At 44.7% G+C, this 13,525-nt stretch overlaps 2 protein-coding genes across 4 annotated transcripts in view; both read right to left on the bottom strand.

Moving 5' to 3' along the window:
* Window positions 1-352: 352 nt before the first annotated feature.
* Window positions 353-5,154, bottom strand: RSKR (ribosomal protein S6 kinase related). 2 transcript variants are annotated; one of them, XM_056127305.1, is made up of 12 exons: window positions 4,903-5,154; window positions 4,017-4,259; window positions 3,839-3,922; window positions 3,666-3,734; window positions 2,948-3,017; window positions 2,627-2,731; window positions 2,234-2,274; window positions 1,982-2,009; window positions 1,788-1,877; window positions 1,614-1,702; window positions 1,394-1,504; window positions 353-712 (listed from the first exon to the last, which is right to left on the bottom strand). In XM_056127305.1, the coding sequence occupies exons 1-12, from the start codon at window positions 4,957-4,959 to the stop codon at window positions 491-493; spliced, it is 1,209 nt and encodes a 402-aa protein (XP_055983280.1). In that variant the 5' UTR covers window positions 4,960-5,154; the 3' UTR covers window positions 353-490. The 2 variants fall into 2 exon arrangements, with proteins under 2 accessions (XP_055983280.1, XP_055983281.1); XM_056127306.1 differs by lacking the exon at window positions 2,627-2,731.
* A 190-nt stretch (window positions 5,155-5,344) lies between these two features.
* The window catches only part of BLTP2 (bridge-like lipid transfer protein family member 2), a 34,171-nt gene continuing 25,990 nt past the window's right edge, over window positions 5,345-13,525 (bottom strand). The window contains exons 28-39 of one of the 2 annotated variants that reach the window (XM_056126758.1): window positions 13,335-13,505; window positions 12,271-12,392; window positions 10,941-11,096; window positions 10,736-10,857; window positions 9,397-9,577; window positions 8,431-8,521; window positions 7,985-8,091; window positions 7,497-7,632; window positions 7,261-7,391; window positions 6,984-7,085; window positions 6,561-6,695; window positions 5,345-6,144 (exon numbers count right to left, since the gene is read on the bottom strand). In XM_056126758.1, coding sequence (XP_055982733.1) covers window positions 5,962-6,144; window positions 6,561-6,695; window positions 6,984-7,085; window positions 7,261-7,391; window positions 7,497-7,632; window positions 7,985-8,091; window positions 8,431-8,521; window positions 9,397-9,577; window positions 10,736-10,857; window positions 10,941-11,096; window positions 12,271-12,392; window positions 13,335-13,505 — 1,637 coding nt within the window. In that variant the 3' untranslated portion in view covers window positions 5,345-5,961. Of the gene's footprint in view, window positions 6,145-6,560; window positions 6,696-6,983; window positions 7,086-7,260; window positions 7,392-7,496; window positions 7,649-7,984; window positions 8,092-8,430; window positions 8,522-9,396; window positions 9,578-10,735; window positions 10,858-10,940; window positions 11,097-12,270; window positions 12,393-13,334; window positions 13,506-13,525 lie in introns of those variants that run through there. The other variant, XR_008794220.1, reaches the window with a different exon arrangement.

Genomic DNA, 13,525 nt, shown 5'->3' with positions numbered 1-13,525 from the left:
TAAAAACTTTATTACATCTGCCTTTAACCCCCTGGATCATATATTTTTAACTACATGTATGGGGTTGAAATACCAGCTTTTAAGACTTCAAAATCCAAGGTTAGTAAACACAAATTAAACCTTGGGAACCTAAGATGTGTTACTATTGCTCAAGAAAAAAAAAAACTGGACAGACATAAGGAAAGACAAAGTGGAAGATGCCTTTGGAAGCTTCAGGGTATGAACTGGAGAGACAAAACAAAGGAAAAGGTGGCCACTCTGATATGAGATACTGAATTAAGAGGTAGGTTGTATGTTGAGGAATAAGCAGAGGGTTTACTGTGGCTGCCAGAAGTAGAAAGTCCAAGATTCAATGTCTAGAAGAACTATATGAGGCTACAGACTGAAAATAAACTGGTTCATCAAAATGACATCAAAGTGGTGAGAGCAAGTTGGCAGTGCAGAAGATCTTCAGGTTACCAGATGTTCCCCAGTATACAGTACAGGGGTCTCAAGCAGGACTCGGGTAGCCCAGGCAGGACTCAAAATCACAGTCAAAATCCTTGAAGAGCATGGGCTCCAATGGACTGAGTTGGGTAGCTTGTGTCTCCATGGCAAAGTTCACTGGCTGCTTCTGTAGGAGCTCTGGGTCAAAGGCCACACCCCGAAAGAAAGGGTGAAGCTGGAAATGATGCAGATAACGCAGACGGTGGAAGGGATTCTGGCTTAAGAGCTGAAGAAAAGGAGAGTATGAACAGTTAATGGATTAGGATAGGGGAAAAGGCTAAACAGAGAAGCTACAAGAGGAGGAAAAAAAAAGCTCCTGCAACTGTGGAGGACAGAAAGAATTCTACAGTTAAACATTAATTTATTTTAAAAAGGGAAGGGCTTGGGCTACTTTGAGAGCAAAAGTGGGAATAAAAGAATTGTAATAATAAGAGAGCAGTACTGGCCCCACTTTCTCAAAAGTGAACAGTTTTAGACAGAAGATTAATAGGACTAGGAACTTGGGAATAAAATCTGAAGTTTTAAAGGGCAAGTAAGAAGGTGGTACAGTTTATCAGGTTGGCGGGCCACCTACCCCTCCTGCAAAAAAACAAAACAAGCCAAAAAAACCAAAAACCTAGATGAGGGGCTGGAGCAATAGCACAGCGGGTAGGGCGTTTGCCTTGCACGCGGCAGACCTGGGTTTGATTCCCAGCGTCCCATATAGTCCCCTGAGCACCGCCAGGGGTAATTCCTGAGCGCAGAGTCAGGAGTATCCCCTGTGCATTGCCGGGTGTGACCTAAAAAGCAAAAAAAAAAAAAAAAAAAAAAACCCTAGATGAATAGGGAAATACAACTTCAATGATAGAGAAAGGAGAAAAGGAGAATGAGTTTTTTCGTCAGGAAGGAAAGCAGTGATAACCCTTACCTCATGGAGCAGGAGGGAGAGCCCCTGGTTAAGAGAATCTGGGATCACAGTGTCACAGCGGGTCACTCTTGCCAACATAGCCACATGGTCTCTCTCTGCAGCTACTGGAAACTGAGTTAAGAGGTGGGAGGGTGTCACTCCTTAATAGGAGTAAGGCAATATTTGCTTAGGTCTTCGTTCTTTCCACCACAAGGTGGTACAGTCACTACTATTCTCTCACCTTTCCAGTTGCCAGCGAGAAAAGCAAGACACCCAGGGACCACCAATCAGCAGCATGGTTGTAAGGCCCTCCACTCAAAACTTCTGGGGCTATGGATTTGAAAGATACTTGTCACAGACATCTACTGGCTATCCTCCTTCCCAATGCTCCCCACAGCTTTAGCTTCTCTCTCACCCATGTACTGAAGAGTACCACAGATAGTATAAGCTCGGGTTCCCCGGGGCAGATGGCGGGACAGACCAAAGTCTGTCAGTTTCAGATGGCCTATGAAAGATAAAGCAGCAACACCATTCCTCTATTCTGGCAGTCATAATTTATTCCCAAATTAAAGTACCTCTCATTCTGATTAGGAAAAGAAATGGACTTACCTCGTTCATCCAGAAGGATATTCTCCATCTGAAAAATTACGGGTGAGAAGTAATTTATTCAATTCTTTTCATTATGCGTACTTCCCAGTTGAAGAAGATGCCCTACTCTATGCTTGGAGGGTAGAAGCCCATATCCTTAAAACTAGTGGGCTTCAATGCTAATTGCTTTCAGTTCGCCTTTGTTTTACTGAACACGTTGAACTCCTTACTCAGTCCCCTATTCAGATAAAGCAAAAAAAGCACTAACTTTACCTTCACATCTCGGTGGATGATGCCCAAATCATGGAGATAGCCTGTGGATGACAGCAAGTAAGAGATGTGCTGAATTGCCAATTTCCCTGGTATCCACTATCCCATCCCCATCATTTTTTTAAATTTTTCTTTATTTTGGGGGGGGGTCACACCTGGTGATGCATAGGGGTTACTCCTGACTCATGCACGCAGGAATTACTCCTGGCAGTGCTTGGGGGGACCATATGGGATGCTGAGAATCGAACCCAGGTCGGCCATGTGCAAGGCAAATACCCTACCCACTGTACTATCGCTCCAGCCCCTCATTTTTTTTTTAATCTTCAGAGTTAACATCAATCTGTTGACCACCACTGTAATTCTTCCTTCCCTATTTCTATTACGAGTTTAACTTACACAGCACCAGGACCAGCTCAGCAGCAAAGAGGCGGATGGAAGCCTCAGCAAAGCAGCCAACAGCAGACCACAGGGAGTACAGATCCGTGCTGCAGTAGCTGCACACTGGAAGGCAACAGACGTCTGGGCAGTTTTTGAGGGTTACTAAGCTTGGGTTTGAGACATTGTAGCCTCCACCCAAACTGACACCACCTGTTGTTTTTTCTCCCAAGGAGAGAGAATGCTATGAGAAGGAGAACAGAGTAAAGGACAAACAATACAAATGGATAATTGCAGGAGGACATAGCACAAGAACCTTGGGAGTAAGAGGTCATCACTCACTAATGAAGAGGTGCTGTTTCCCCTGCCAGCTGTCCCCCAAACTGTGTACAAAAGGATGACTGATCTGGCGCTGGGGATAAAGGAAAAAGAAGTTCAGGAGGGTCAATGAGAATCAAAGGATTCAAGAAGTAAGGTTACCTATTTATGCAGAAATGAAACGGTTGCCCCACTTCTTAGCTCAAATGAACCCAATAATTGGAACTGCCTGCCTGATAATTCCAGAACTAGCATAGTACTAAGGAACTGGGACATACTGGAGAAATTTTCCTGGTAGGACCTAGAATAACTCCTAATTGTGACATTTCTCAAGTTCTACTTTGGTGTTAATTAGTTTGAGATGTAGCCCAGAGGTAGAGCACTTGTCTTCCATGTTTGAGACCCTGGGTTTAATCCCTGGCAGGCATTAATCACACAAAATTATAAATTTTTAATTATTTTTTTGTTGGGAGCACACCCAACAATGCTCAGGGCTTACTCCTGGCTCTGCACTCAAGTATTACTCCTGGCAGTGCTCAGGGATCATATGGGATACCGAGACCAAACCCGGGTGTCGGCCACATGCAAGGCAAGCTCCCTACCCATTGTACTATTGCTCCAGTGCCAAAATTATGTATTTTCAAAACTAGGTTGAAACAGAGGGGCAGAACCAGGTAGAGCTGAACAAGAAAGCTACCTTTCTCCACCTATAAATTAGCTCTTTCCAGGGTTCTGTACATACCTGAATGCTAACCTCCTCTTTGCACTGCCTCAGGATGTCCTTCTGTAGGACCTTTATCTTGGGCACCACCTATAAAGAGAGACAACTCCAAGAGGGGGGTAATACTGCTATTGTTTATTCTGTTCAATCTTCAAGCCTGGAAGTAGGAACTAGAAAATAAGTTTAGTCCCTACCTTCACTGCAAATAGTGTTTTCTGGCCACAATCTAGAACCTTGAGGACAGTTCCAAAGGAGCCTTTAGCCACAAGGCCTAAAATCTGGGTAGAAAAACAGAAAAAAAGGACTGAGTCTGGTTTGACTTTCTAGATTTCTCCGAGACTGAGACTCCTTCCAGGGATTCTGTTCACCTACCTTCAGCTGCTGCTGCCCCCTGTGGGGCCTAAAGGGAAACTCAGGCAGAAAGAGGTTGAACTGAGGCACTGGCCACTCTGGAAGAGGCTTCTCTTCGGGTGATGGGGATGGCTTCAAGGACTCCTGATGCAGACACTGATGCCTTTGTAGTACCCACAGTTCTTCCAGACCTGATCTGGTGGTTCCTATACCTGACCAGAGGCATCTCCAGCCTCTGATCAAAGGGCCCCGGATGTTGCCACCCTGCTGAGAACCAAGGAAGCCAGTCTCAATCTGCTTGAGGCATTCATTTCCACCCATCTTAGCAGGCACTCCCTCATGTGTGAAGCCTACCTAGAAACATACTTTTGAATACCAGAAAAATTGCCAATATTCTTACTTTGTATTAAGCTCTATATTTCCTGAATGCAATTCGTATCCTCTAGGATGGCACTGTCACTGTCCTCCCATTGTTCATCGATTTGCTTGAGTGGGCTCAGTAACGTCTCCATTGTGAGACTTGTTACTATGTTTGGCATATCAAATATGTCACGGGTAGCTTGCCAGGCTTTGCCGTGTGGGCTAGATACTCTCGGTAGCTTGCCGGGTTCTCTGAGAGGGGCAAAAGAATCGAACCTGGCTCGGCCAGGCCAGCTGCGTGCAAGGCAAACGCCCTACTGCTGTGCTATTGCTCCAGCCCCGAGGATGGCAATCACTGGATATTTTCTCAACACACCAGAAATACAGCCTGCATCCTACATACTATGGTATGGAGCTAGGATGTTTTTACATTATAGCTTTCCTGTCCTCCCTGTGTGTGGGACATCACTTGCTCCAGTTATTCCCCAGGCCTCAAACCCATGCCTCCTTCACCTCCCTAAATAGGTAAGAGAGCCCCACTGCCTACCTTATGACAAGTAGGTCCCTGGGCGTGTTGCCCCTGCCGACAATTCACTGCTCCCATCCCCAGCCTGTGCCTCCTCTCCTTCCGCTAAAACTGCTGTCCCAGTTACATAAGCAATTCCTCCCCCTGATGCTGCATTACACAAGCTCCACCTCTTTCTTGCTGTTCATGACTAGAGACTGAGTGATGCAACCAAACTTCATCCTAATGCTAAATCCTATCCCCGATTAAGGCTTACAGCCAAAACTAAAATGTGCAGAGATCTATCAGCATGGGGCGAGTGTCACTTAAGAGCCGGAAGTATCTGACACTGCTACGGGCAGAAGGGAAAAAGGTCACCCTCAGCAGAGTGAAAGCTCGAGGATGTGACTTGCTTGGGTTGATGAGAGGGAAGAATACTGAAGGCTGAAATCACGCACTCAACACAATAAAACAAGCATCAGCATCAAATTTAAAATATATTTTTCTCTTTAAATCATTTATCATTCTTCAAGGCATAACCCAGGGACACCCATGACCAGCCCTGGCAGTTATTGCCATCCTCCCAAATAAGCTTGGCAGACTGGGGAGGGGCTGATTTACCCCAGAACACTAATACCTCTTTCATACAAGGCAGTGGAATGAGGGATAAATCAACCCCCACCCCCACCCTCAGCTTTCTGGCACAGAAGGAGAGCAGTTACACTTAGAAATATATATGTGTATATATTTATATGTATGTATGTTTATAAAAATTTACCACACTTGATCGGGACTGTCTCCCCACCCTTTCAGCTAATTCCGCGAGAATTCGATCCCTAGCCCTGGGCCTGCTTCCTGGGTCTCACTCTCTTGGCGCCTCTCTGACCTTGGACCTGCTGATCAGTGTGAGGTAGAACTCAGCATTATTGTCCACCACGCTCTTCAGGGAACAGGTGAGGTGCTAAACAGCAATGCCTCTCTACAGGCACCTGTGGGCTCCAGACCCCCACACCCTACTGGATGAAGGGAAACGCCTCCCACCCCACAGTCCCTGGAGCATGAGCCAGAGTCAGATCCCGTGCAGCAGTTGCTCTTGCTGGATCATTTGCGCCTGCCGAAGATGGATTTCTTGCTCCGGTTCTTTTTGCCCACACTTAGACCAATGAGCAGCCGAGCTTTCTCCTCCTCTTCCTGTTGTTGCATGTTGAGATCTGATTTAGTTTCTAGTTTTCCCCGGACTTCAGTCCCTGTTGCAGGCTTCAACCTTAGCTTCTCTTTGATTACCTGATAGGTTAGAGTAAGAGAGAAGTCAAATATTAGTGAAAATATAGTGAGACAGGCAGAAGGAATCAGAATGAACCAAATCAATAACAATATTTATTTAATATTAAAGCAGAATGGGCCAATTTATAATGGGATATCTGTTTTCAAGAAGTGTACGGTCTAATTGGAGCCCATTCTAAACTTGAAGTCACGTCAACCCTCAGTTCCCTAAAAATAAATAGGAAATGTAATAAACAGTAAACATTGACAATCATCGCAGCAAAGTCAGAGATAAGGCAAGGCTAGAAGCTGCTCACTCCAGTCACCTTCTCCTTCGCAAGGTTCCTTGTTAATAAATCCTACAACTTAATGTGTCAGTGAGAGGAACTGCTTGCTAGTCTTTGTTAACCGAACAGCTATGAACTCTGGCAGGGTACCTGGGCAACCAAGGCTTTGCGACTGTCCCTTTTGACAGCCATGGCAAAGTCTAGCCATGTCCATGTGTTGTTGTGATACTCCAGACATGGGAGCACCAGGTTAAGGTCACCCCAGTCCACACTGTTCTTCTCGCCCTGTAAGAGAAGAACAAGGAGAGGGGTGAGGTTACTGCATGTTATTTTTAGTTTCAGTCAGTCTTAAGTCCAAGTCTAGTTAATACTCTCCTGCATCAGTAACTTAGATACTGATTTCCCCTCATGTCAGTCTGGTAAAGGTACTGACTTCAGAGGAGAACAAAGGAGCTAACTAATTTTTCACTCAACTGATCAGTTACATAAGCTGGACCCCTGAGTCTTTAATCGCTGATGATCTTATCTACTTAACTTCCCACCCATTCTAAAAAGTGCCAAGGAGGCACAGACCTTATAGCTGACGCACAGTGGAACCTGTGGAATCTTTATGTAGATGAAGGAGTTGTTCATGGCAGCTCGCTCTTTCATCTTGTCAATATCATCCACAGGGTGCTAGAAAAAGCAAAAAGAGTCTGAGCCCTGAAACCATCAGAAGAAACACTTAGGCCCTAAAACATCTCCCCCTCCTTTCTATCTCTAAAATAAAAGCCAAGAAAAATAGAAGAAATTCCCAGTCAGATCAAACAGGACTCTCCCATTTTTCTATAACTAGGGGCACATCTGTTACCTCTGGTGCTTTGCGAAATGACCTTCTGACCCCAGAACTCCGATTCAAGCCCTGTGTCACACCCTTCCCAGGGCCCAGTGGTGCTGCATCATCTGTTGCAATCAGCTGTCGAGGCTTCACCACTGGTATTCCTATGAAAAAGCAAGCACATCAGCTGTCATCCTCTTTCTCATGCTTCCGCTCTTTCATGGGGTGCTATCTCTTTTCTTCTGGAGCTGCACCACAAGAGTTCTCACCAGTAGTCACCAGTTTGGATTTATCTTCTTCATCACCAACCTCATCATCTTCTACACTTCGGCCAGGAAAGAAAAAGCCCATTATTCTATGGAAGAACTGGTGTGTCAGCTGGATGGTGAGAGGCACCACGTTTACCTAAAGAGGAAAAAAGCTGAAGAAGCAATTAAGCTCAGACATCATCCCTCAGCTTACCTACTCCTAATATAGCATAGTATAATACACATAACTTATCACTGGCCTTTCTTAGTGGTCCCCCACAAAGGACTGTTTACTGGGGCTGGAGCAATATAGCACAGCGGGGAGGGCGTTTGCCTTGCACGCGGCCAACCTAGATTCCATTCCCAGCATCCCACATGGTCCCCCGTACACAGCCAGGAGTCATTCCTGAGTGCATGAGCCAGGAGTAACCCCTGTGTATCACCGGGTGTGACCAAAAAAAGAAAAAAAAAAAAAAGAAAAGAAAAAAAGCCAAGGACTGTTTACTAACCTCAAAGTGCTCCTTCACAGAGATACCCCCAACTGGGGGTCGGACTTTGCTGAAGAGGCGCAATGCTAGCTGCCGCCCAGACTGACAGGAGCTCTGTGGCCGTAGGACTACCTATAGGATAGAGAATGATCAATCAACCAAAAATGCTTCTGCGGACCAAGAGAAGCAATGGTCCTGCTAAGCTGAGAAAGTTTTCACAATCTCAGACGACCACAGTGCTCCCCACAGTTGGTTCTGTGGTAGGGCTATTACGAATGCCGTGTTGGGCTGGAGAGAGAGTATAGCTGGTAAGATGCTTGTCTTGCACACAACGGACAAAGGTTTGAACCCCTAGCATCACATATGGTCCCCTGAGCACTGCAAGGAGTGATTCCTGAGCATAGGTCCCACCCTCAAAAAGTACCCGGTACTTAGAAGAATATGAATAGGCTAGGAAATTGGAAGACTTGCCTTATACACTGCATTAGGAAGGAGATTGTTCATAGTGAACCAGCCCAATTCCAGGAGGTGTTCTGCTGTGTCATCAGACTTATTCACCTATAAAAACACCCACCCCCACCATCATCCAGTAAGTCTTTGTCAAGAGTTTGTCAGAGAATTAATATAGACTCAATTGTTTCAGTTTCTCCATATGTCTAATCCCAACCTCTGGTATCTCTTTCAATTGAAAGTCAATGCACACGATGATTCAATGTTTCTTTCAAGTACTACTGGCCAGTATGACGTATTTCCAAGTCAGTGTGACATTCAAAAGCTAATTTTCAGATGTTCAGGGCATGGAGGGTAATGGAGTAGGGATTAATAATGTCTTCTCCATGCCAAGGATAACTATAGAAAAGCCGAATTGTTAGTACAGAATTAATACAAGATGAGCTTGGAACATTGCTTCCTCTGGACAATGTTTCTAGGGCTAATACTATTCAATAAGGGATGCATCTGTCAATTTTGTGTGTGTGTGTGTGTGTATTTGCATATATATATGTGTATTTATTTTTTATATATTTTTTGTATTTTTTAATACAAATTTGTGTTCAAGAGGACCTATGCTTATGATTCTATCATTGTTAATAATCATATAACAGCCAGGGACATGGCTCAGTAGTAGAATGTATACCTCACAAGTATGAGGCTCTGGGTTAAAAAAATCAATAATCTGGGGCCAGAGCAATAGGATAGCAGGTAGGGTGTTGGTTCTGCATGCAACCAACTCGGGTTTGATCTCTGGCCATCACTTATGGTGCTCTGAACCTGCCAGGAGTGGTTCCTGATTCAGAGCCAGAAGTAAGCCCTAAGTAGTATCGAGTGTGGCTGAAAAAAAAATCAATATTTTTGTCCCCCTTTTTTAGTAAGACTACTGAGATAGCCAAATCTCTCTATACACCTGGCTTTGTGTGACTAGATATATCCAGTACCTTGCTATAGAGGAATCGCTGCAGCTCCAGCTCAGCAATTCCGAGCTGTCCATCTTCCTCTGTCAGGCGCCACCGTGCTTGAGCAAAATAGAATTCAGTGCGACGAACCACACTGACATCTTCTTGTTGCTTTCGCAATTCCATCTTATTGGCCTGCTGCAGCTGAAAATCCTTAAAACACCTATAAATGGATAAGAGCATCAAAATCAACAAGGGCAACAGCATTCAGCTTGAACTGAGACAGGAAGCTCTTCAATGATGCAGGAATTAAACCTAGAGATGGCCCTATTCTGAAACAGAAATAATTATTTCCTCAAATTTTTTAACTTTTTGGGTCACACCCAGCGATGCACAGGGGTTACTCCTGGCTCATGCACTCAGGAATTACTGCTGGTGGTGCTAGGGGACCATATGGGATGCTGGAAATTGAACGATCGCGTGCAAGGCAAATGCCCTACCCGCTGTACTCCAGCCCCTCAAAATTTTTTAATGACTCCAAGCAAATCCTCTATTTGTATTATACGTATTGGGGTCTGGGGGGGCATTGAGGGGGAATTGTAGGAGCAGTAATCGTACTCAGGACCTCATATATAAGTCAGTGGTTTACCACTGAGCTACAAGCCTAGCCCCTATTTATCTTCTTGAAAAAGAAGTTTCTTTCCACTGAGAGCACCTAGATTACATCAGTAGTTGCATTCCTTGCTGATCCACTTCAAGAGAGTTTATTTTCAGTTCATCTATACAGCATCAAGATCACAAAAGTGATATTCCCAACTACCTGTTTTTCTCCTTTCCCTTGTACTCTATGGAAGAGCCAAAGGAAGGACCCTCCTATTGTCAATTTTTTTTTCCCCTTTGGTTTTTGGGCCACATCTTGCAAGGCTCAGGGGTTATTCCTGGCTCTGCATGTCGAATTACTCTTGGCGGTACTTGGGGGTCCATATGGGATGCTGGGGATCGAACCTGGGTTGGCTGCCTGCATAACAAACATCCTACACATTGTACTATCTCTCTAGCCCCAATTTCTTGGCTAAATTCATCAGGACTCATTCAGAAAGGAATGCTCTGATCTGCTAGACCAGCAGCCTTTGATAATGCACACTAGACCTAAAAACTCTTAAGTGAACAAACAAAATCACCCCCCAGTTCCATTTGCACACAAGGTACTACTGCCCCTTCATCACCATCATTCCTGTGCCCCTGGTGAGTGTGTGGTGTGGGGGTTTGAGGGTGATCTCACCCACTTTGGTAAACATCACACTATAAAAACACAAGCAAGAAATGGAAATCAACTCCAGCTGGGAAGTGAGAAAAGAACAGGGGAAGAATGCGGGGGCACCTGATGAGGATATTAAGCTCTTCACTTTCCAACTGTAGGTTAGCCTTCTCTTGGTTTAGCTGCAGCTGAAGCTTTTGGTTCAGGTCAAGCAGGTTCTCGTTCTTACTGTCATCCTGCAAAGACTACAAAGCCAAGACAAGAGAAATTGCAGAGATCTCCCTTTTGTAGATTTCCCTGTCTGAGGACTACTTGGGTAACTAAATACCTTCATAATAGAATACATCTGCTTTTCCAGCTGCCGTATCTGAGCCACATGCTGTCGCACAGCCTCCTGCAAGTGTAATATGCTGCTGCGTTGCTCCTCAGGATTGCTAGAGATCTCCAACTGGAACCTAACCCGCTGCTTCTTCTCACTGTGCTCCTAAAGGAGTGCAGAAAGAAATGAATGACACTTTTTAACCAAGGTGGCTTATAGTAAAGTAAAAAACAAGCGGGATCTCAAAAAAGACAAAAAGGAAGAAAGGAGATCTCATTTGGAAGGTCCATCCTTATTTTGTCAATTTTATTCATTTATTTATTTATTTTGTTTTAGTTTTTGGTTTTTGGGACAGCCCCACTGATACTCCTGGCTCTGCAACAGGAATTATTTCTGGTAGTGCTTGAGTTACTATACAGGATGCTGGGGCTCGAACCTGGATCAGCCACATGCAAGGCAAGTGCCCTACCCACTATACTATGACGCAAGCCCCTTATTTGTTACCTTTAGTAAGAAGAATAAGGGTATACCAATGCAGAAGATTTGGCATTGTGGATTTCACCAAAGGTAGCAGGTGGGTGACATTACTATTTTTTTTTTACTGTACTTAAACATCCTGATTTACAAATTTGCTCATAATACAGCTGATTCAGGCATTCAATGTTCCAACACCAATCCCACCATCAGTGTGACCTTCCCTCCACAACTGTTCCCAGTTTCCCAGCTATTCCCAAGCCTGCCCCTTAGGCAGGCACAAAATTGTGTAGTTTTTATTGCTTGTTACAACATGCACTAAAAAATAACTCTTATATTAATAAATCCCCTTATTGTGGGGGTTGTTGCTTAGATGTATGGAATGGCACATGCATGCTGGCTCTGAGGTTACACAGGTGCTGGCTCTCTGAGGTAACATTACTATTTTAAAGCACATTTATAACTGAGTCTCTAGAACTAACCAATGGGGGGAAAAATAATGAAGGCTCGGAAAAAGGGCTAGAAGTACTGGAATACATGCTTTGCATGGCAGGAGCCTCAGGTTCTATCCCCTGGACTGCCAGGAGGCCCCAATATAGCCAGGAGTGATAATCACAACCACCAATGCCAGGAATAGTCCCCATATGCCACCTCCACACCTCCAAAGAAGTAAAACAAAAACAACCAAGGAAAGAAGTGCTACGCTTTCAAAAACACTCAGAACTTTCCTAGGTAAGCAAAATTTCACTCCACTACTTACAGAGGCTGTACAAAAAGCATGACTACTCTTACCATACCGTAAATAAAACCTAAGGTCTGAAGTTTCCCGTGAAGCTAACTGGGATCCATAAAGGGTCATGCTCACCTTCCGTTTGGGTTCTACATGGAGCAGTAGGTTGTTGACAATATCCAGGATCATGGCATACTGAGCTGGGTTGGTGGAGATTTCTAGTTCATGGTGGATGAGGGTGAAGGTATCTACAGCTCCTGTAAATTATAAGCAGCAAAATTGTTGCCAGCATTTCAAATTTCACCTTAAATATTTCAGCTCATCTCCTAACTCATATTTGGGATCACTCCCATTAGTACACACCAGAAAAGGGCTTGGTGAGAGAGTCTTATAATTAGAAACATGTTTGCTCACTTCCAAATCAAACAATACTTATTTATTCCAATTCTCTCCCAGTTACCCTCTCATACTGGAACTCAGAAAACGTAGGGCAGGAGAGACAGTACAGTGAGTAAGGCTCTTGCCTTGCATGCAACCACCCAGATTTGATCTCCGGCATCCCATATGGCCCCTTGAGTATTGCCAGAAGTAATCCCTGAGTGCTCCAGAACCAGGAGTAGGCCCTGAGCACCTCTGGGGTGTGGCCCAGATTTAAAAGACAAGAACAAAAAAAACAGGGGCAGGAGAGATAGTGTAGTGGATAGAGTATTTCCCTGCATGTGGCAGACCCAGGTTCAATCTTTGGCATTCCCATATGGTCCCCCAAGCCCCACCAGGAGTGATCCTTGAGCACAGAGCCAGGAGTATGCTCTGAACATTGCCAGGTGTACCCAATAAGCAAAAAGAAACAGAACCTACAAAATCTAAACTGAAATGTTAATGCCCAGGGTGCAGTGCAACTTTCAATAACACTTCTAACTCAAATACATCAAGAAAATAACTACTTTCACAAGTTCCCAATCCCCCACTTAACATCCTTTCAGGTCTTGGGCGGGAGCAATAGTACAGTGGGTAGGGTGTTCGCCTTGCACATGGCTGACCCTGGTGGTTGACCCGGGTTTGATCACTGGCATCCCATATGGTCCCCCGAGCAACACCAAGAGTAATTCCTGAGTGCAGAGCCAGGAGCAAATTCTGAGCAACACCGAGTGTGATCCAAAAGCCACACACACAAAAAAATCCTTTCAGGTCTTAAATACCTTCCTGCTTCTTTAGGAGATCTTCCTTTTCCTGGTTCTCATGAACTTCAGGTGGCTTAATCTGAGTTGCCAGCTCAGGATCAACATCATGGCTGTAACTAATATAGTACATTCGGCAGTTGCAGCGTGAAATGATCCGCTGAACTTGTGCTTCAGCTGGCTGATTCCAGTCTGGGAGGAGGTTAGAAAGA

The sequence above is a fragment of the Sorex fumeus genome, unplaced genomic scaffold, assembly GCF_029834395.1.
Source record: "Sorex fumeus unplaced genomic scaffold, SorFum_2.1 ptg000063l, whole genome shotgun sequence".
Taxonomy (NCBI): Eukaryota; Metazoa; Chordata; class Mammalia; order Eulipotyphla; family Soricidae; genus Sorex; species Sorex fumeus.
The sequence above is the reverse complement of the archived record's forward strand: the minus strand, read 5'-3'. Positions and strand labels throughout refer to the sequence as shown.